Source organism: Budorcas taxicolor, chromosome 23, assembly GCF_023091745.1.
Source record: "Budorcas taxicolor isolate Tak-1 chromosome 23, Takin1.1, whole genome shotgun sequence".
Classification (NCBI taxonomy): Eukaryota; Metazoa; Chordata; class Mammalia; order Artiodactyla; family Bovidae; genus Budorcas; species Budorcas taxicolor.
This window is the reverse complement of record NC_068932.1, coordinates 42,031,108-42,052,781: the sequence shown is the minus strand read 5'-3', so window position 1 is coordinate 42,052,781 and position 21,674 is coordinate 42,031,108. Positions and strand designations below refer to the sequence as shown.

General features: G+C 41.8%; 1 protein-coding gene across 2 annotated transcripts; it reads left to right on the top strand.

The window, feature by feature from the left end:
- The first annotated feature begins 1,478 nt into the window (after positions 1–1,478).
- On the top strand, positions 1,479–19,859 carry LOC128067933 (ATPase PAAT-like). Of its 2 annotated transcripts, none has more exons than XM_052661062.1 (6): positions 1,479–1,772; positions 3,315–3,518; positions 4,337–4,409; positions 8,033–8,239; positions 13,500–13,954; positions 19,480–19,859. In XM_052661062.1, the coding sequence occupies exons 1-6, from the start codon at positions 1,609–1,611 to the stop codon at positions 19,712–19,714; spliced, it is 1,338 nt and encodes a 445-aa protein (XP_052517022.1). In that variant the 5' UTR covers positions 1,479–1,608; the 3' UTR covers positions 19,715–19,859. The 2 variants fall into 2 exon arrangements, with proteins under 2 accessions (XP_052517022.1, XP_052517023.1); XM_052661063.1 differs by having other exon boundaries at positions 19,485–19,665.
- The last annotated feature ends 1,815 nt before the right edge of the window (positions 19,860–21,674 follow it).

Sequence of the window (21,674 nt, the reverse complement as noted above, 5' to 3'; positions counted from 1 at the left end):
GCACAATTGCACTCATCTCACACGCTAGTAAAGTAATGCTCAAAATTCTCCAAGCCAGGCTTAAAACAGTGTGTGAACTGTGAACTTTCAGATGTTCAAGATGGATTTAGAAAAGGCAGAGGTACCAGAGATCAAATTGCCAACATCCATTGGATCATAGAAAAAGCAAGAGAATTCCAGAAAAACACCTACTACTGCTTCATTGACTATGCTAAATCCTTTGACTGTGTGGATCGCAACAAACTGTGGAAAATTCTTAAAAGATGGGAATACCAGACCATCTTACCTGCCTCCTGATAAATCTGTGTGCAGGTCAAGAAGCAACAGTTAGAACTGGGCATGGAACAATGGACTGGTACCAAAGAGGGAAAGGAGTACATCAGGGCTGTATATTGCCACCCTGCTTATTTAACTTATATGCAGAGTACATCAAGTGAAATGCTGGCTGGAATCGAGATTGCAGGGAGAAATATCAATAACCTCAGGTATGCAGATGACACCACCCTTATGGCAAAAAGTGAAGAGGAACTAAAAAGCCTCTTGATGAAGGTGAGAGAAGAGAATGAAAAAGCTGGCTTAGAACTCCATTCAAAACACTAAGATCATGCCATCTGGTCCCAATCACTTCATGGCAAATAGATGGGGAAACAATGGAAACAGTGACAGACTTTATTTTCTTGGGCTCCAAAATGACTGCAGGTGGTGAATGCAGCCATGAAATTAAAAGACATTTGCTCTTTGGAAGAAAAGCTATGACCAACCTAGACAGCACATTAAAAGCAGAGACATTACTTTGCTGACAAAGTTTCGTCTAGTCAGATATGGTTTTTCCAATAGTCCTCTATGGATATGAGAGTTGGACTCTAAAGAAAGTTGAGCACTGAAGAATTGATGCTTTTGAACTGTGGTATTGGAGAAGACTCTTGAGAGTCCCTTGGACTGCAAGGAGATCAAACCAATCAATCCTAAAGGAAATCAGTAGTGAATATTCATTGGAAGGACTGAAGCTGAAGTTCCAATACTTTGGTCACCTGATGTGAGGAACTGACTCATTGGTAAAGACCCTGATGTTGGGAAAGATTGAAGGCAGAAGCAGAAGGGGACAACGGAGGATGAGATGGTTGGATGGTATCACCGACTGGATGGACATGAGTTTGAGCAAGCTCCGGGAGTTGGTGATGGACAGGGAAGCCTGGCGTGCTGCAGTCCCTGGGTCTCAAAGAATGGGCCACGACTGAGTGAAAGAACCTGAAGTCAAGTAAAGGCTGGGGGGCGGGGGCGGGGGCGGGGGGCGTGACCACCGCACTGCGCCTGCGCAAAGCCCAGAGGGTGGCCCACGTGCTGTCAGGGCGCATGCTCTAATCTGGAGCTTCCCGCGAGCCACCCCACCGCGGCCCAGTGCTTTTGAACCCCGCTGCCAAATCCGGCCGGCGCGCGTATGAGAGTCTGCCGTAGCTGGTCTCCAGACAACGGGGAACTGCGGCCGCTCTCAGGTTTGCCGGGGGCCGAGCCGGAAGTTGCCCTGTTCCTTCACCTTCCCTCGATCTGGCGCAAATTAAAGAGCTATAAAGAGAGGTTCCGGAGCCGGCCCGGTCCGTGGGTGGCCGAATGGAGACCGAGACCGTACACGGGTCGCTGACCCGCCGCCTGACCCTGGCCTCTTCCTGGGATGCCGCGTGCGGAGCCTTGGCCCAGAGTCTCCGTCTCACCCGGGCTGGTCTCGGCGCCCGGGACGCCGACTGGGAGGAGCTGCTGGCGCCGCCCGCCTCGGGGTGCGCTGGGCCGGCGGGGCCTGGGTTGTGCTCGGGGACAGAGTCGCGCTCCTGGGGGAGCCGCGAGGGGAGACGGGGCCCCTGAGGGGAGAGGGTCTGCGCCCGAAGCGGAGCCGAGCGGGTGACGGGGCTGTGCGGGCGGCGAGGGCGAAAGGGCGGGGCCCGGGTGGCGGGAGGACAGAGGGGCGTCCGCGGGAAAGCTGAGGGGACTCGGGTGTGAATGTTGGGGGCGGGGGGCCGGTGAGCGGGAGACAGCGTTTCACACACACCCCTTGAGTCCATCTCGTCGGCTCCTGGGGCCCCTTGTCGGGATCAGAACCGGCCTCTTATACTGAAACAAAAACCTGTCTACCAATGCATGCATGCAAAGTCCTTCAGTCGTGTCTTGACTCTTGCGACCCGCGACCCTATGGACAGTAGCCCGCCAGGCTCCTCTGTCCGAGGGATTGCCCAGTTTAGAATACTGGAGTGGGTTGCCGTCTCCTCCTTCAGGGGATCTTCCCCCACCCAGGGATCGAACCGCGTATCCCGTTGTCTCCTGCCTTTGGAAAGGATGCTTTACCGCTGAGCCAGCTGGGAAGCCCGTGGGCTAAAATAGGCCTTAAAAAATCCAAATGTGGAAAAATCTTCCGTCAGTTTAATTTTGAAAATGGCACAGTTTTCCCCTTTACTCTGTACCTGCCTACAACCCCCTCCCCCCCACTTCTGAACGGTTTTTGAATTCACAGTGGCCAGCCAGTAAGTACACTTCATTAACTGGTCAGGCAGTTTTCAGGAAGTCGCTTACAGTGTAGATAGAAGTCCAGGGGGAAATAGAGTGGAGAGCCCTCTAGTCTAAAGTATTATTTCCTCATGATTTATGTATTGAGCATTTATTTGATCAGTGCTTTGCAGGGTGCTTGGACTCCAAATGCAAATATCAATTAATTGGATAACATGTCAACCCCTGTGGCCCATTAAGGGGTTAATGACAGTGTTCTGTTAATGACAGCTGACTATAATACTGCATGTTGTCATTCAGTCGCTCAGTTGTGTCCGACTCTTTTCAACTCCATGGGCTGCAGCAGGCCAGTCTTCCCTGCCATCACTGTCTACTGGAGCTTGCTCAAACTCATGTCCATTGAATCAATGATGCCACCCAACCATCTCAACCTTCTGCCTTCAATCTTTCCCATCATCAGGGTCTTTTCTAATGAATCAGCTTTTCACATCAGGTGGCCAAAGTATTGAAGCTTCAGCTTCAGCATCAGTCCTTTCAATGAATATTCAGAGCTGTGTGTGCGTGTTAGTCACTCAATGTTGGACAATGTCGGACAAAGTGTCCGACTCTTTGTCACTCCACGTACTGTAGCCCACCAGGCTCCCCTGTCCATGGGATTTTCCTGGCAAGGATGTTGGAGTGGGTTGCCATTCCCTTCTCCAGGGGATCTTCCCAACCCAAGGATCGAATCTAGGTCTCCTGCCTCGCAGGCAGATTCTTTACCAGCTGAGCCACGAGGGAAGCACTATAAAACCACGTAATAGTCTTCATTTTCTTTTCAGCCAGGATCAGGTGATTTTGAAAAGGAACCTGAACAACCAAGATGAAAACCCCTGCTTCCTTTACCTGAGATGTGACCCTCATGGAGGTGAAGAAATCGTTTCTATTGGCATTTTAAGTTCAGCAAGAAATATGGAAGTGTACTTAGGAGAGGAGTACTGTGGAACCAGTAGGGGCAAGAATGTTTGTAATGTTCTGGATAACAGGTTTGTGCCTTATGCATGTGGAAGTGTTCTTCTGAAGTAGTGTTTTATTTTCTTGAGCTTTTGCAGTATTTGTTGATTCTCTGACATTGGTGACTAGGGAAGAAAAGATAAAAACATACCAGCAGACCTAGAAGTTTAGACCTTTAGGGATCTTAAAGACAGTCTGGATCAGCCTAATTGTGTGTATGAATGTGGAAATGGAGAGCTAATGGAAGAGAGAGAAGTTGGTAAAAGATCATAGCTAGTTTGGGAAAAAGTTTGATGAAAATGAGGTTCTGCTAAGTTTCTCATTTGTTTTCTTTAACTCACAAGGAATCTGTTTTCCAAAAGTCACTTTGTCACTCAGCCTGGAACTTTGAACATTTTCTTGTAGGATGCTGTTACCAAATAGTGCATGAGCTCAAGACTGTTCTGTACTGCCAAGTTTTAACCCATTATTAGACTTTTTGATTTTTTCTCCCCAATTTTTTATGAAGAATATTCTGTTCTAACCTTTCTTTAATATGAATCAAAGTATGAGGTGTTTTATGTACTGTGTGTATTGTGTATGACAATATGTTGTTGAGCTTTAAAATATGCTCAGTGCTACATGAGTATACATTGGATGTCTAATTTAATTTTCTCCTATAATTAGTAAGTGGCAGATGTTGTCTTCATATCTAGTGCTATTCAGTAGGAAGTCTCTACTGTTCATACCTCACCAGGAAAACTGAATCTGAGGATTAAAATATTGTCCTCGAGACCTTTATTTTTAAGTATAACTCTTCTTAGTGATAATGTATGAAATTTTTAATAAATCAGTTCTTTTCTATTTTTAGTGAACATGAAAAGATTACTTTGTACAAAAAATATCTAAAATTGGAGTCTTCCACACATGCTTGTAAAATAAAGGTAAGTCATTCCTAAATTTTAGCCAATGTAAAACTACAGTTGCTTTCCTAATATATAGATATATTTATTTCCATAAATTGATAATGTGGTTAGTCCTGCATGGTCCCTGGTTTTATTTCAAAAATACTTAGTAAACATGTAAAAAGAAATTCTTTTCTAAAATTTTATCATTTATTTCCTGTGGTCATGTCAATGTACTTTTGTTAGTATAGCAGTGTTGGACACAGAGAAATTTCAGACAAGGGCATCACAGAGTTAAAGGAGTTTAGACTGGTGTCATCAGCATGAAAAATTTTATTAAGGTAAGCTTTACTGCTGTCATTGGATCTAGAGGAAGGGTACTGAGCTGGAAATCATAAGCCTTGACTATTAAGTGAGTCTCTTGCTGACTAAAGAAGTAACCTTGGGCAAGTTTCTTCATCTTTTGGGACCTACTTTATGGATAATAATTGGGAACTAAAGAAAATTCTTGGATTATTTTTATCTTTAAAATTCTGTGCTGATTATTACTTACAGAGGAGCACAGAACTAATTATCCCAAGATGTTGTTTAGGTGTATACACTAATGGCTTCTAAAGTCATTTTAATAAAGTGATGCATTCATCCAACACATATTCAGTTCAGTCGCTCAGTTGTGTCTGACTCTTTGCGACCCTATGAACTGCAGTACTCTAGGCCTCCCTATCCATCACCAACTCCCAGAGTCCACCCAAACCCATGTCCATTGAGTCGGTGAGGCCATCCAACCATCTCATCCTCTGTCATCCCCTTTTCCTTCTGCCCTCAATCTTTCCCAGCATCAGGGTCTTTTCAAATGAGTCAGCTCTTTGCATCAGGTGGCCAAAGTATTGGAATTTCAGCTTCAACATCAGTCTTTCCAATGAACACCCAGGACTGATCTCCTTTAGAATGGTTGGATCTCCTTACAGTCCAAGGGACTCTCAAGTGTCTTCTCTAACACCACAGTTCAAAAGCATCAGTTCTTTGGCACTCAGCTTTCTTTATAGTCCACCTCTCACATCCATACATGACCACTGGGAAAACCATAGCCTTGACTAGACAGACCTTTGTTGGCAAAGTAGTGTCTCTGCTTTGTAATATGCTATCTAGGTTGGTCATAACTTTCCTTCCAAGGAGTAAGCGTCTTTTAATTTTATGGCTGCAGTCACCATCTGCTGTGATTTTGGAGCCCAGAAAAATAAAGTCAGCCATTGTTTCCACTGATTCCCCATCTGTTTGCCATGAAGTGATGAGACCGGATGCTATGATCTTAGTTTTCTTAATGATGAGCTTTAAGCCAACTTTTCACTCTCCTTTTTCACTTTCATCAAGAGGCTCTTTACACATATTAGAGTGCTTATAGATACTGGCTGCTGTATTAGGCATTTAGGAAGTGGCAGTTATGAAATAAACTGGAATGTTGCTCATATTATAGTGGCAAGACAGGTAGATTAAGTGTGCAAAATAGGTACAACATTCACTGGTGAGAAAGGCTTGGGGGTTGAAAAGCATAATATGCATGTTGACATGTGGGTGTATACCTTTCATGAGGTACTTACTTGCTGATGACAGTCACATCTTTGGTGCCACACCAAGTTTTTAGATCATGAGTCTGTATTCACCTGTCTTTGTGTGATGTATGGGTTTGTTGTCTCTGAAGATGAATGGGGTTTGTAACTGCTGTGGAAGCCCCAGGGAGTGCAGAGAGTTTCATTTAGGAAAATCTCTGGGTTTGTATGAAGGCCTCTTCTGGGCCAGTAGTACCTTCAATAGTTTATGAAAGTTAAATGATAGTTACTGACGTGTATCTGTGAGCACTCACTCAGTGATATACACTGAACATTTTAATGCACAATCCTTATAACAACCATGTGAACTGATTTTACCCCTGGCTCAAGTTTAGCATCTGCCCAGGGTCACTCAGGCACAGCCCTCACCGAACTCAGGTCTGTCTGATTCTAGATCCTGTTTGCTTTCCACTTTGCTACTTTGCAGTCCTACAGCACACAGGAAACATCTTGGTTTAGAAGCATGTACAAGATGAGGCAGCATAGAGCACTGAATAGCTCCTGGGACAGAAGCCACAAGAACTAGGCTCAAAGATTGACCTTTATTTACTCTATTGATAAATTAGAAAATCACCATGAACTCATTTTTCATGTGTAAACTATTGAGATCTCTTCAGTTCAGTTGCTCAGTCGTGTCCGACTCTTTGCAACCCCATGAATCGCAGCACGCCAGGCCTCCCTGTCCATCACCAACTCCCGGAGTTCACTCAGACTCACGTCCATCGAGTCCGTGATGCCATCCAGCCATCTCATCCTCTGTCGTCCCCATCTCCTCCTGCCCCCAGTCCCTCCCAGCATCAGAGTCTTTTCCAATGAGTCAACTCTTCGCATGAGGTGGCCAAAGTACTGGAGCTTCAGCTTTAGCATCATTCCTTCCAAAGAAATCCCAGGGTTGATCTCCTTCAGAATGGACTGGTTGGATCTCCTTGCAGTCCAAGGGACTCTCAAGAGTCTTCTCCAACACCACAGGTTCAAAAGCATCAATTCTTTGGCGCTCAGCCTTCTTCACAGTCCAACTCTCACATCCATACATGACCACAGGAAAAACCATAGCCTTGACTAGGCGGACCTTAGTCGGCAAAGTAATGTCTCTGCTTTTGAATATACTATCTAGGTTGGTCATAACTTTTCTTCCAAGGAGTAAGCGTCTTTTAATTTCATGGCTGCAGTCACCATCTGCAGTGATTTTGAATCCCCAAAAAATAAAGTCTGACACTGTTTCTACTGTTTCCCCATCTATTTCCCATGAAGTGATGGGATCAGATGCCATGATCTTCATTTTGTTGAGCTTTAAGCCAACTTTTTCACTCTCCTCTTTCACTTTCATCAAGAGGCTTTTTAGCTCCTCTTCACTTTCTGCCATAAGGGTGGTGTCATCTGCATATCTGAGGTTATTGATATTTCTCCCGGCAATCTTGATTCCAGCTTGTGCTTCTTCCATTCCAGTGTTTCTCATGATGTACTCTGCATAGAAGTTAAATAAGCAGGGTGAGAATATACAGCCTTGACGTACTCCTTTTCCTATTTGGAACCAGTCTGTTGTTCCATGTCCAGTTCTAACTGTTGCTTCCTGACCTGCATACAGATTTCTCAAGAGGCAGGTTAGGTGGTCTGGTATTCCTATTTCTTTCAGAATTTTAGGTTGTCTTAATATTCCGTATGGTTTTAATTCTAAAATACTGAGTTATATTTAGCACTTCACAAACATTTTACATGGGATCCTGGACAGTCTTCTTTTGTATTAAATGATATAGCATGTTTCAGGATGGTAAGATCTCAGATTGATACAGTTTATCTTTTAATTCCTTAAACAAAAAAAAGCATTATTAAATAAAACATTTATATGTAATCTTTTACTTAAAAAGGACTTTTTACATTTTCCTATTCTTTTGAATCTTTTCTTGGCTTTGACTATTCTAGAGACAACTTAAAAATCTAGTTGAATTTAATTTTTAGATTCTTGAATGCTTCTTTCTTCAGTATTAATAAGAAATGACCTTAAATAATGGTTGTTTTTATTACTATTAATTTTGCTGAACTTCTTTGTTATAATAGCTGCTCTCCTTTGGTGAAAAGAACTGTGTGTTCATCAGTAAAGTTGTGGTACTCGTAAGGCCAGTCTCGGCACCTTCTTCAGCAGGCTCTCCCGCTCTAGGCTCAAGGATAGACCTGGAGAGGGTCCAAACCATCATGGAGTCCATGGGGTCAAAGTTATCACCTGGAGCTCAGCAGTTGATGAATATGGTGAGATTCCAGCAGCAGGTGAGTAGGAATGGATTTCTTTCCAGATACCATTACAGTTCTTTAAATAAGAGCTTTTTATTAGGACATGTGGTGACATAAATCTTTTCCATTTAACTATTGTTATTGATATGACTGTTATCTTTACTAACTTTTCTAAAAGTAACATTCTGTAGCCTTATGCCCTTACAAATAAAAGATTTCTATTGCAGACTTCATAATTTTCTATGAATTCACTCATTTATTCATTCAGCAAGTATTTACTTAGCCCCTTCTTCGTGAATGATGCTCTGTTCTAGTTACTACAGAAGGTTCCAAGGTGAATTACTCTATGGCCTGTCCCTAAAGGTCTCTGTGGTCTTATTAGGGGACTACATAGGTAGGATTAGGCATGTGAATTTGGAGGGCTGCAACTTGAGAGAGAGAGCAGTATGGATTAAATCTTCAGTCCTGGAAGGAGTATAATGTAGCTAGGAAATGGATAGAAGTTCATTTTTCTGGAGTGAAGAAGCAGTAGGGGAAGCTTCAGGTAGACTAGGGCCGGATCATAGAGGATTTTGAATGCTCTTATGAAGCTTGTGGGCGTGTTTTACCTGTTTTAATTAACTCTAGTCCGCTATTACGTGTAAGATGAGGAGTCAGTAGAAAGTGAGACTGCAGGAAGGAAAGGATCTCTGTGTTATTTCTCGTCGAGATGAGGGTTAAGAGGGTCTAAACTTGAAGGAGGACCATAGTGCTGGGTTGTGAGATACTACAACAGTGGAACCATTGGGACTTGACAATAACTTGTATGGGGTTTTGGGGAGGAAAATAGAATCAAACATGAAACCAAACTTTTGAAGATGGTGATGCCAGTAGTACACAAGGAACGCAAGGGAGGGAGTGACTTGGAGGGAAAAAAAGTAGTTTAATTTGGGAGTATTGAGTTTTCTATGTGAATACCACATTCCTGGGGTGACGTTGTAAGCCTTCGGAAACACAGAGGGGCAGGAGCATCCCTAGTAGATGACAGAGAAGGTGGTGAGGGGAGGGACCGGGGCCAGGAGGGAAGACCATGGGCGAGCAGCTGCGTTTTCTCAGAGCACACGGAGAGGGGCGAGGAGCCGGAGAGCAGGAGCCACTATTTAGAGTAGCAGAGATGTGATGTCAGCTCAGTTCAGTCGCTCAGTCGTGTCTGACTCTTTGTGACCCCATGAACCGCAGCACGCCAGGCTTCTCTGTCCATCACCAACTCCCAGAGTCCCCCCAAACCCATGTCCATTGAGTCAGTGATGCCATCCAACCATCTCATCCTTTGTCTTCCCCTTCTCCTCCTGCCCTCAATCTTTCCCAGCATCAGGGTCTTTTCCACTGAGTCAGCTCTTGGCATCAGGTGGCCAAAGTATTGGAGTTTCAGCTTCAACATCAGTCCTTCCAGTGAACACCCAGGACCAATCTCCTTTAGAATGGATTGGTTGGATCTCCCTTCAGTCCAAGGGACTCTCAAGAGTCTTCTCCAATACCACAGTTCAAAAGCATCAGTTCTTCAGCACTCAGCTTTCTTTATAGTCCAACTCTGATGTCAGGAGACCTGAATTCAATGCTGACAGTGTTAGTTCCGTGTTATTTAGCATTGCTTCCTCTATTTAAGGATAAACTTCTTCATGTTTATAATCTAAAAGGTAATTGTTTACAATCTAGCAATGCTGCTGAGATCATAGGATGAATGTGAAAGTTTAAATCAAATAATACAAATAAAAATGTCATAACTTCTGCGAGATTTGCCAACATTAATTTAGTAGGAGTATCATTGGTGGGATGGGCAAACATAGGAGAACAGGAGAGCTGGTGATGATCTTGGAAACCTCGGAAAGGAGAGCTTCCAAAAGAACAGAGTCCATCCTCTCTGTTCTCTGGTACAGTGATCTCACCTGCATAGCTCAGGAGGTTCCTAACAGGTGCTCCTGCTCCAGTGCTCCCTCTCCACAGAGCAACCAGGATGATCTCAGAGTGTCCATCAGACTCGACTTCCCCTGTGTAATGTCCCCGAACTGCTTCTCCTCACCCCAGAGTTAATCCAGATTCCTCATCCTGTCATCTCAGATCTGGGCCGTCGTGCCCTCCTCAACCCCATCTCCTGTCGCATCTCAGATGCTCGTCTCTAGACGTTCTGAGGTGTGTGTTCCCCAGATAGCCACCTGTGCTCCCACCTCAGGACCTCTGCACTCTTAACTGTTCTCTTTGGCCAGAATCCCCTCTTCTCGATCTTAGCAAGTCTGCCCTTTTCTTGTTCTTTCAGCCTCATCTTGAATGTTCCATTTTGAGCGAGACCTTCACCAGCCACACTGTTAGATTAGACTTTCCTGCACTATCTGTATCATATTTTCATCGTGGCTTTCTTCATTATTTTTGTTGTTTTATAGACACATACACACATATATACATGTATATATATTGCTCTGTTTATCTCATTAAAATATAAGCTTTGTGCAAACAGGAATCTGATATCTTATTTATGACTCTAATGTGTATGTTCCTTGATTATCAACTCAGCTTCTTTTGCAGCAGATCCCTCGTGGGTCAGCTTGAATAGTGAGGAGATGGAAACCAGATTCTGAGGGATTAGAAAGTAGTTGGAATGTGGAGGTAGCCAGGTTAAAGTAGGTTGTTTCAGGAAGGCCAGAGATAAGGAACCTGCCTGTATCAGAATCCCTTGGAATGCTTATAAAGACAGAACACTGGCCCTCAGTTATGACCTAAAACCCTGAGGGTGTGATCCAGGACTCAACTATTTCTAACCAGCAACATCAGATGGGCCCTATGCATAGTGTATTTTAAGAACAAATGTTTAAGGGGAAAGATCCAGTGGACATAGAGATTAAAAATTTAAAAACAGAAGAAACTGTGTGTGTGTGAAAGATTTTGGAAACATTCAAGAGGATTAATGAATTTTAAAAAATCAGTTCATGACTGATACTTATGTTTTAAAAGCTTGTCTTTGGAAAAGAAATGATGCCAAAGTTTCAGGTGTTTTTTTGGCCATGTCTCTAAGGGTTTGGTTTTTTTTTTTTGCTTGTTTATTTAATTCCCAAAACAATATGCTTTCTTCCTCATGAATTTATGTCAGTTCAGAAGTGCATTAGGTAAATCATAGGAGTGCTTGCCCGACTCTTACCTCACTCTCAAGCTTGGTATGTGTGTTGTAGCTTTGTCTCATCCAAAAATGCAAGTCCTCCAACCAGCAGCACATGTTACTGTAACTTGTTTCCCCTTATATGCATATGCTAAATCCTTACCTGTGGGGGCATTTGGGAAACACCCTGAGGAAGAAAGGAGATCCTGTGAAATCTTTTAAACATGCTAATAAATATCCTATTTCTATGGGAAGACTATATTTATGGAATGATTTTCATGGGATATACCTGGTTCTCTGGAATTGCTTTTGTTTGCAAACAAGTAATCCATGGACTGTCTTTCTGAGAAGTGTCGCATAAGCTCTGTAAGTATCTGTTGAGTGTAGAGGAGGGGTGTTTCATGATCAGAACCCCTTCTTCTGTGTAAGGGGTGGAGCCACGCACACTGTCGGGAGCCTGCATATGTTCTTTGGGGCAGGGCTTGTCCTGAGGGGAGAGGAAGGGCCTGGGAGCAGCTTCCTGGCCTCTCCTTGCTTCACCTGAGCCTTGTGGTTCCTTGTTTCCTGAAAAGTTTTATTAAAGTGGTTTCTTATTTCCTTGTATTTGGAGTTCACATGTGCTGACTTTGATTTGTTTTTGCTTCAGCGGTTTAAAATAATTGAGTAAGAATTCTGTCTGATAGTGTCTGGCATATGTTTGTCATTTAAAGTTATCTGAGTGAAAGCTCTGGGCCATTTTCTCAAAGAAAATATATTGAGTTATTCTAAGAGTTTTCACTGTTTACCTTGTTCATCTTAAAAAATAAAAAGATTCTCTTTGTCCTTGTTTTTTCAAGGTGATTAAAAAGTTAAAGCAAATCCTTTTAAGATGTTCAGAGATAAATATTTAATTTTTCAGAATTCTGGGAGTACATATACAAATTTGTGTTTGCTTTTCACTGTCTTATTTCCAGGGCCTGAAACAGTACCTAACACAGAGTAGATTTCTGGTAAATATTTGTTGAATGAATGAGTTCTGGGCTAAGTTTATCCACGGATCATTTTTTAGTATATCCAGAAAATTTATGGATCTAGTGTCTTCACCTGATCTTGAATAATAATACTTTTCTTAGTCTCTCTTACAAGGTATTGAACAGTATTAACTATGAGATGATATCCCCTGATAAGAATCTCTAGGACTTCCCTGGTGGTCCAGTGGTTAAGACTCCAAGCTTCCACCTGCAGGGGGCATGGGTTCGAACCTTGGTTGCAGAATTAAGATCCCTCATGTGGTAGAGTGCAACAAAATAAATAAACAAACAGATACGTTGATAAAAGAGAATTTCTAGTAGAGTTCTGGGTTTAGAATTTAGGGTCGAGCCATGTGATGTAACAGTTAGCTAGGCTGGAGGTAGTGTTGCTTTTCTCTTGTGGAAACATTGAGGAAGAGCATGCATTCCTATGAAGCATTCCTATGAAGAGCACGCCTCTCTGGAGGCAACTGTAACCTAACAGGTGTGGACCAGTCTTCTCAGGAAGTAATATAGCCTACTGAGCTGAGGCCACAGAACATAACCATTACCCTACAAATTATTACAGCAGACATGGCCCCAACGTAGCTTATTTTAATAATTGAAAATGTCACAAAAGTATTCAGACTTTAAGTATATAAGTAGAACATCAGACTTTAAGCAAGTAACTGTCTAGTCTATCTTCCAGTGAAAACAAATTGCATATCCTTAGGGTGGCCTACATATGTGACAGTGGGCGGATGATTTTTAATTCTAGGAAAATTACCAATTATTGTGACTCATTGGAAAATACCATAGATTAAGAAGGCCTTTGTAGTGGAAACATTAAAATATGCCTGTGCATTTTTACTAAGTAAGCTTGTATTTATTTGAAGATTTTCCTTAGCAAAACTACGCTGAAATGACTAGAAGCCCTGACTCTGGAGCTGGGTGTCCGGGGTTCCAGTCCTAGTCCTGCCATGGACGGCTGTGTTGCTTTGGCCGGGTTAGCTTTAGTGTTTTCTCCTCAACTCAATATTGGGACAGTGGCTGTAGCCCACTCCATGTGAATGTTCTGAGGCTCAGATGGAGGAAGGCACCTTGCCTGACTCTAGGTTACTCCAGAGTTAGCTGTCATTATCATTAATGCTCCTGCTGTTTCCTTATCTGCCTTCCTTAGAATTGTGTTGCCATCGGAGAGCAGCTGCAGTCGATACTGGGAAACACGGGACACAAGCACGTGATGGGGCTGCAGTCCTCGTCTACTGCGGGAGCCTTCGACAAGTCATCCTCCACACCTTTTCCTTTCAGAACTGGACTGACATCTGGAAACGTGACTGAAGACTCGGAGACTAACACTGAGGAAAGTCTGCAGCCCGCTGGTGGAGGAAGTATGAGCAGCCTCCAAGAGTGTAAAATTGTGCCGCAAAGCCATTCTCTTCTTGAGAATGATCTCAAGAATGCGGTATCTTCTTTCTTATCAAAGAAAGCAAGTGACAGCTCACACATACCTAACTCCGAGTTGCTACCTCTTCTGCAGAATTTGTGTGGCCAGGTGAGCCATCTCCGGGTGGGACCCGGCACCAAGTGGCAGGACAGCATCACCAAGCCCGGCGGAGACACTGGGTGTGTCATGTAAGTGTTTAGACTTGTGTGGTCGAGGTGGGGTGTGGAGGAGGGTGCGGAGGCAGGTGGAGGAAAGAGGTTTGTTTCAGTAGCTTCTGCCTGAAATTGTTTCCGGAGAGAACTGTAGAAGCTTTTACATTTCACCATTGACACAGATAGAAATAGAGGAAAGAAATATTCTGCAGAGTAGAATGCGTTGCTTTGAAAGAAGTGTGTAAACTAGAGGTGCTGAGCACTTCTCAGGCGTTGGGTGGGAGGAGTGTAAGCAGCAGACAGGGGCTGGAGTAGAGAGTTACCTGTATGAAAGGAGAGGAGCTGTGGTAGCCATGATGTGTACACTGTTTGCCTGATTGTATGAAGTGAGCCATTGCAGTGGATTTTCCTTGTAGATCCTGTGTGACCTGGGCTGATTTTGGAATCATCCAAACATTTGTCAGCTTGTCATTGTTAATAGTGTACAGGCCCTGATTCTCTGATCTCGTAATTCCAATTTTTTCCACTCCTGCTCTGATTGAGGGGTAGTTAAGTGTTTAGTATGTGCAGGAGACGCAAGAGATGCAGGTTCAATCCCTGAGTCGGGAAGATCCCCTGAACTAGGAAATGGCAACCCACTCCAGTATTCTTGCCTGGAAAATTCCATGGACAGAGGAGCCTGCTGGGCCACAGTCCATGAGGCTGCAAAGAGCTGGGCATGACTGAGCACGCACATACCATCCTCTAGATAGATGGAATGTTTCCAAATACTGCACTAGATGGGAACTCAGGGCTTCAGCCATGGTTCTGACTTAACTATTTTACCTTACTGTTTCAGTCTTTTGATTTAGACTTTTTTTACATCTCAAATGAGGTCATTGTATTGGTTGAAATTTTCTTAATGTATTTAATAGCATTGAAATATGAGTAGTTTAGTAAGTTATTGAAACAAATGGGGGTTCTTACTTGGGAAGAACAAGGAAATGTAACTGTATTTTAATTGTTGATAGTCTTTATCAGTGTTAACTTGTGACATGGCAAAACAAACAAATACTAAAATGCAAAGGAAGAAAAAACCTAAACATTTAAAAACTGCGCTTCCCTGATAGCTCAGTTGGTAAAGAATCTGCCTGCAGTGCAGGAGACCCTGGTTCAATTCCTGGGTCAAAAATATCCGCTGGAGAAGGGATAGGCTACTCACTCCAGTATTCTGGCCTGGAAAATTCCATGAACTGAGTCCATAGGGTCACAAAGAGTCGGACACGACTGAACGACTTCCACTTCCACTTTTCTGATTCCTGCTGAGCTGGAATGTCTCCAGTTCTCTCAGATCCTCCCTATTAACAATAAAAAAAATCCCTGGATATAATACAGCAAACACACAAAGACTATATAAAAGGTGGAGAGAAGTCAGATTGCTTAGGGCCTCTGAAGCTTAGTGTTTCTTAGTTCCTGGTTATCAGAATTTCTTTCATCATAGGGGTTACACGATTTTGTCAAGTATTTTTCCTATGGCCATTTATATGATCATGAATTTTCTTCAGTAATCTCTTCATATGGTGAATTACATTAGTTTCAAAAACTGAACCTGCCTACCATACCTAGAATATATCCCACTTGATTGTGGTGTCTAATTCTTTTCTATACAATGCTAGAACTGATTTGCTAATATTTTGTCAAGTACTCTTATATAGAATTCATTGGAGATCCTAGTCTGTATTTATCTTTTACTGTTTGTCTGGTTTTATATTATGAGGGTGATACTGGTCTCATAAAATGAGTTCTACTTTTTTTTGAGTTCTGTATTTTAGAAGAGATTGTGTAAAATTGATGTGATTTCTTTCGTATAATGTTTGGTATTGATGGAAGTCTCCAGTGAAACCAGTTGGACCTGAATTGTTTCTTTCCTGGTAACTGTTAAATTACAAATTGAATTTCTAACACAGTAAAGTTGTCAGTTCTCCCCACTGATATGAAGGTTTAATGTAATACATCTAAAATTTCACCACAATATTTTGTAGACATAGACATAGATTATTTTAAAAATTCTGTGAAAAGCAGAAGAGGAAGAATCGCTAAGACAACCTTGAGAAGAAAGGATGAAGTGGGAGGAGTCCCTCTTCCAGTGTTGAGTCTTCTACAGCGAGAGTATCAAGACAGGGCAGTGATGGCAGAGGGGCAGACACAGGGTCAGTGGAGCCCAATAGAGGGTTCAGAGATAGACCCGCACAGGTGTGCTCAACTGAGTGTTGCCCGAGGTGCAACAGCAGTTCAGTGAAGGAAGAAGAATCTTTCTAACTCATGGTGCTGGAGCAGATGGATATCCAAAGAGCAAAAAGTGAACTATGACCCAAACTTCGTACCTTATACAAAACTTCACTCAGAATGGATCAGAGCCGTAAGTGTAAAACATGAAGCAATGAAAGTTTTCTAATAATCCACAGGAGACAGTCTTTGGGAACCTAGACAAGACACCAACAATGTTTGACCTCCATGAAAATATTAGAACTTTTGCTCTGTGAGACTCTTTTAGGAGGAATAAAATACAAGTTCCAGAGTGGGAAAAAAATATTTTCAGATTACAAATCCAACAAATGACTTACATCTAAAATATAGAGAGTGCTGAAAACTCAACATAAAAAAAGTCCAATTAGAACATGGGCAAAAGACCATAGAGAGAGATTTATACCAAATAAGATGTACAGAGCAAATAATCACATGAAAAGATAGCTATTTTTGACCTCATGGCTATTAAGGAAGGGCACATTAAAACCACAAGACACAAGATACCACTGTACAGTTATTCAAATGGTTAAAATAAAAAGTTTAAAAATGGTGACAAAACCAAATACCAATGAGAAATTGGATCTCTCATACATTGCTCATGGGGACTTAAAGTGGTACAGCCACTTTAAAAACTGTTTGGAGTTTCTCATAGCTAAACATGTTGTTACCATGTGGCTCAGAAATCATACTCCTGAACATTTATCCCAGGGAAATGAAAACTTCTTTATTTTTTTAATTAATTTATTTTTGGTTGTGCTAGGTCTTCATTGGTGCTCATGGGCTTTCTTGAGCTGTGGCGAGCAGGGGCTGCTCTTCGTTGCTTGGCACGGACGTCTCATTAGTTGCTCTGTGGCATGTGGAATCTTCCCCGACCAGGGAGTGAACCCATGTCCCCTAAGTTGGAAGGTGGACTCCTATCTGTTGTACCACCAGGGAAGTCCCCCAGGAATTTTTGTCCACATAAAAATCAATACACAGTTGTTCATAGAAGCTTTATTTGTAAAAGCCCAAAACTGTAAGCAACCAGTGTGTCTTAAAATTGATGAATGGTTCAATTAACCCTGGTATATCCATATCATGGGATGCTATCAGCAATAAAAAGGAATGGCCTGTCGACACATGCAACAGTTTGGTTGTCGGGCAAAGGCATTATGCTGATCTACAAAAGAGAGTCTCAAGAGGTAAGCTACATGGGTCCATTTGTGTAACATTGTCATAATACAGATGAACACTGTAAGTGATTTCCAGGGGTTCGGGATGGAGGAGATGAGGGAAGTGGATGTGGCAGTGAAAGGGTGGCGAGAGCGAGCTCACTGTAGTTAAGGGATAGTTCTGTCTCTTGATTGTGGTGATATTTACATGAATGTGTGTACGAGTGATAAAATGGCATACACACACTACTGACATCAAATGCCTGGTCTGGATATCATTCCATAGTTAGGTAAGAAGTAGAGACCAGGACCACTGGATGACGGGTACTGGACAAATGCAGTGTCTTTACTTCCTATGAATCTATAGTTATTTGAAAATAAAGATTAAAATAAATTTATATTAAAAAATTTTAAATAAATATATATTTTTTTTTAAAGAAGAAAATAAAGAGAACAATAAAAAGAGTGTTGTTGTTTAGTCATTGTTGTTTGACTCTCTGCAACCCCGTGGACTGCAGCACGCCAGGCTTCCCTGTCCTTCACCATCTCCCAGAGCTGGCTCAGACTCATGTCCATTGAGTCGGTGATGCCTCCAGCCATGTCATTCTCTGTCATTCCCTTCTCCTGCCTTCATTCTTTCCCAGCATCAGGATCTTTTTCCAATGAGTTGGCCCTTCACATCAGGCGGCCAGAGTATTGGAGCTTCAGCTTCAGCATCAGTCCTTCCAGTGAATCTTCAGGGTTGATTTTCTTTAGGTTTGACTGGTTTGATCTCCTTGTAGTCCAAAGGACTCTCTTCTCCAGCACCACAGTTTGAAAGCATCAGTTCCTTGGTGCTCAGCCTTCTTTACGGTCCAACTCTCTCATCCATGCATGAGTACTAGAAACCACTACATTCTAGAGTAGTGGTTCTCAAAGTTTATGGTCTTTACCCTCTTAAAAATAAATGAGCACTCCAAAGAACTTTTATTTATGTAGGCTATATAAAAATATTTATTAGTTTAGAAATAACAAACCCATTACATAGTAACATAAATATCTTTTTGAAAAAATACCATATTTTCTTTTTAGAAAGTTTAATGAGAATGGTATTGTTTCAAATGTATGTAAGACTGTATTGACTTTGGGTTGTAGTTTCATATATGTTGCCTGAAGTGAAGTGAAGTGATGTTGCTCAGTCGTGTCCAACTCTTTGTGACCCCATGGACTGTAGCCTACCCTGCTCCTCCGTCCATAGGATTTTTCAGGCAGAGGTACTGGAGTGGGTTGCCATTTCCTTCTCCAGAGGCTCTTCCTGACCCAGGGATCAAACCCAGGTCTACCTGCATTGCAGACAAACGCTTTACCCTCTGAGCCACTAGGGAAGCTATATGTTGCCTTATAGCGTGTATAACTCAATATATCTAGTAAGACCACAGTAGAAATACTGAGAACAAACTGAGTTACCCTGAGAAAAACATTTATCTATACCCTAAACCTGCTACCTTAAAGAATTCTAGGAAACAGAATACACAACCAGATAGCGATTATTCATCACAGTAATGACATTATACATGGTGTGGCCTCTGGATAATTCATTGTACATTTATTGTACAATTCATGTTGAGATAACTTAGTGTTATTATAAAAAAATAGTTTTGACCTCATGGAACACCCAGGAAAATAGGAGATCCTAGGGTTTTGTGGACCACACTCTGAAATTCACTTTCTTTGTCCTTCCAATGCTTTAGAAGGTTGTTCGGATAAAGCAAAGAGAAGACTTAAAATGCTTCGGGAAGGACTTGGAAGACATACAAAGACCTTAAAGAAAAAGCAAGATTGCTTTTGATTTGGAATGCAAAACCAAAAAGAAAGACCCTTTGTATCTAAAGACTTGTTTTTGAGGGTAGAAATTCTGTCATCTTCATACTCTTAATTTCAATTTATACTTAAATATTTAAAGAACCGAAGCAATAATGCTTTGAGCATTCGAGATTGTATGCGTCAAGAACCTGGAAATATGTTGGAAGGAGACAGAATGTAGTTGTGGAGACAATGTGTATTGGCTGCTTTATTGTAGTGTATTTTGGTGGTTATAATACGAGGGAAAATTGTCATAATATTTTTTTTTTAATTTATTTTCAGAGTAGAAGAGCAACCTGTTTGTTCCTATTTGGAAAAGATTCTTTCTAAAAATTTGGAACTGATGGAAAAGAAACTTACAGACTACATTGATCAGCGAATATATAAACTCCAGGAGCACATAGATAATAAGATTGCTTTGTTAATGGACTTGCTGCAACATCCAAACTCCCCACCTTCTGGGATGCCTCTGAGACATTATGACTCTGGAGAAGGACTTTCAAATGGAGAAAGATAAACACTCAACATGTACAAAGTACTACAGATATTTATTACATATTTATTACAAAGCCAAACCGCACCCCAGAACGTTTATGAAAAGCAAGTATTTAATGTCCTTTGAAATATTACCACTTACTTACGTGACCTCAGTGTTCATTTTCCCGCACACGCTGTAAATCTAGTACTGTACGCTAAGTTAACATGGTGGGATCGTCAGTTATTTTTGTTTGTAATATTTTTCACTCTTACTGAAATTTGTGTATGCTTCTGGATTAAATGTTTAAGATTTTAAGGATTTCTAAAGCAGTTCATTAGTTTGTACTGTATATGTATTTCGTTGAAGGACTTTTTTTTATACAAAGACTTTTTACAGTCTTAGGAGTCTGAAAAATAATGCTTAGAGTATTTGATAATTTATCTAATTGTTTTTGAAAAGTTGGATCCTTAAGACTTGGAAACTTTCTTTCAGATCACTCATTTACATTTTGTATTGTTTATCTCAGGTAATGAGGAAAATGCAGTGTTTGGCATGTGTGAAAGTAGTTTACACTGAGGTTAATATTACTGGTTTCAGTACAGTGTCGTAGTAGAGAGGGAAGTACAAATCAGAGCTGCCTGGTCCTTCTTAGGAATGTTATTTTAGTCTAGTGTTTGATGTAAAATGAGAGAAGTCACTTTATTTTATCTCAGTCAATCCAAAAGATACAAGGAACTGTTTTCCTTTCTGGACTGGTAGTTTCCTCTTTCCAGAACCCTTTTCTGTATATATAAAGCATGAAATTCTGAGGATCTGCATTGAGGGGTTGAGGCATATGAATTAAAGAGATTGCAGTTCTCTCAGGCAGGCTTAATTTTTAGAAATTATAAGTATCATATGTGGGTTGAAAGGTGATGATTCACATTTAAAAAATAAATGTATCCACTCTGGAAGCTACTTGTCTAAGGAAACAGAAATTTTTTCTTTTCAACTCTCTTTTCTTTTCTAACTGGAGGATAACTGCTCTTACAATGTTGTGTTGGTTTCTGCCGTACAACGCAGATCTGCTGGTGAGTGTATATGTATCCCCTTCCTCTTGAGCCTACCTCCCTCAACTATCTTGTCTTAAAATGCTTTATGAAAGGGGGTGTTTTGCAATTGATACTGTGGTCAATTCTTTCAAATGAGGACTAATTTACATACTCATTCATTTGTAACATGCTCGCTACGAAGGTGACACAGTATATGGGACATGCTCTCACTATGGCCACTCGAGAACTTGCATATTTTTCTGTTCTTTTCTAATTGATGGGACAACATACAAGCTGTAAGACAGTATTTCCATTGTTGTTCAGGAGGAATGTCTGTCACTCCAAGCTGAACCCTTTTTACAGTTTTACCAGTTTTACAGCTTCTGGTAGTTGTAGTCTGTTGATTTACAAAATGTTTCCTTCCAGAGCTTCCCTGGTGGCTCAGTGGTAAAGAATCGGCCTGTGAAAGCAGGTGACACAGGTTCGATCCCTGATCTGGGATGATCCCACATGCCTCGGAGCATCTAAGCCCATGTGTCCCAGCTCCTGAGCCTATGCTTTAGAGCCTGGGAGCTGCAGCTACTGGAGCCTGCGTGACCTAAGCCTGTGCTCTGCAGTAAGAGAAGCCACCACATTGAGAAGCCCTCTCGCTGCAACTAGAGAAAAGCCCACACAGCAACAAAAACCCAGCAAAGCCCAAAATTAAATTATTTTTTAAAATGCCTCCTTCCAGATATGTGATTCATACTACAAGTCTCACCGTGATTACATCTGAAACAGAAATACGGTCATATCAAAAAGATATATAAAGGTTCGAGACTGAAAAGAGCTGATATTAAATATTTTTCAACTGCATTTTCCACCTTGTAGACACCAAAATCTCTCTCTTAAAAAAATGTGGGGAAGATGGGCCTGGAATCCAGGACTCCTTTCCTTCTCCTTGTCTCCATCCTCTGTTCCAGGTGCCC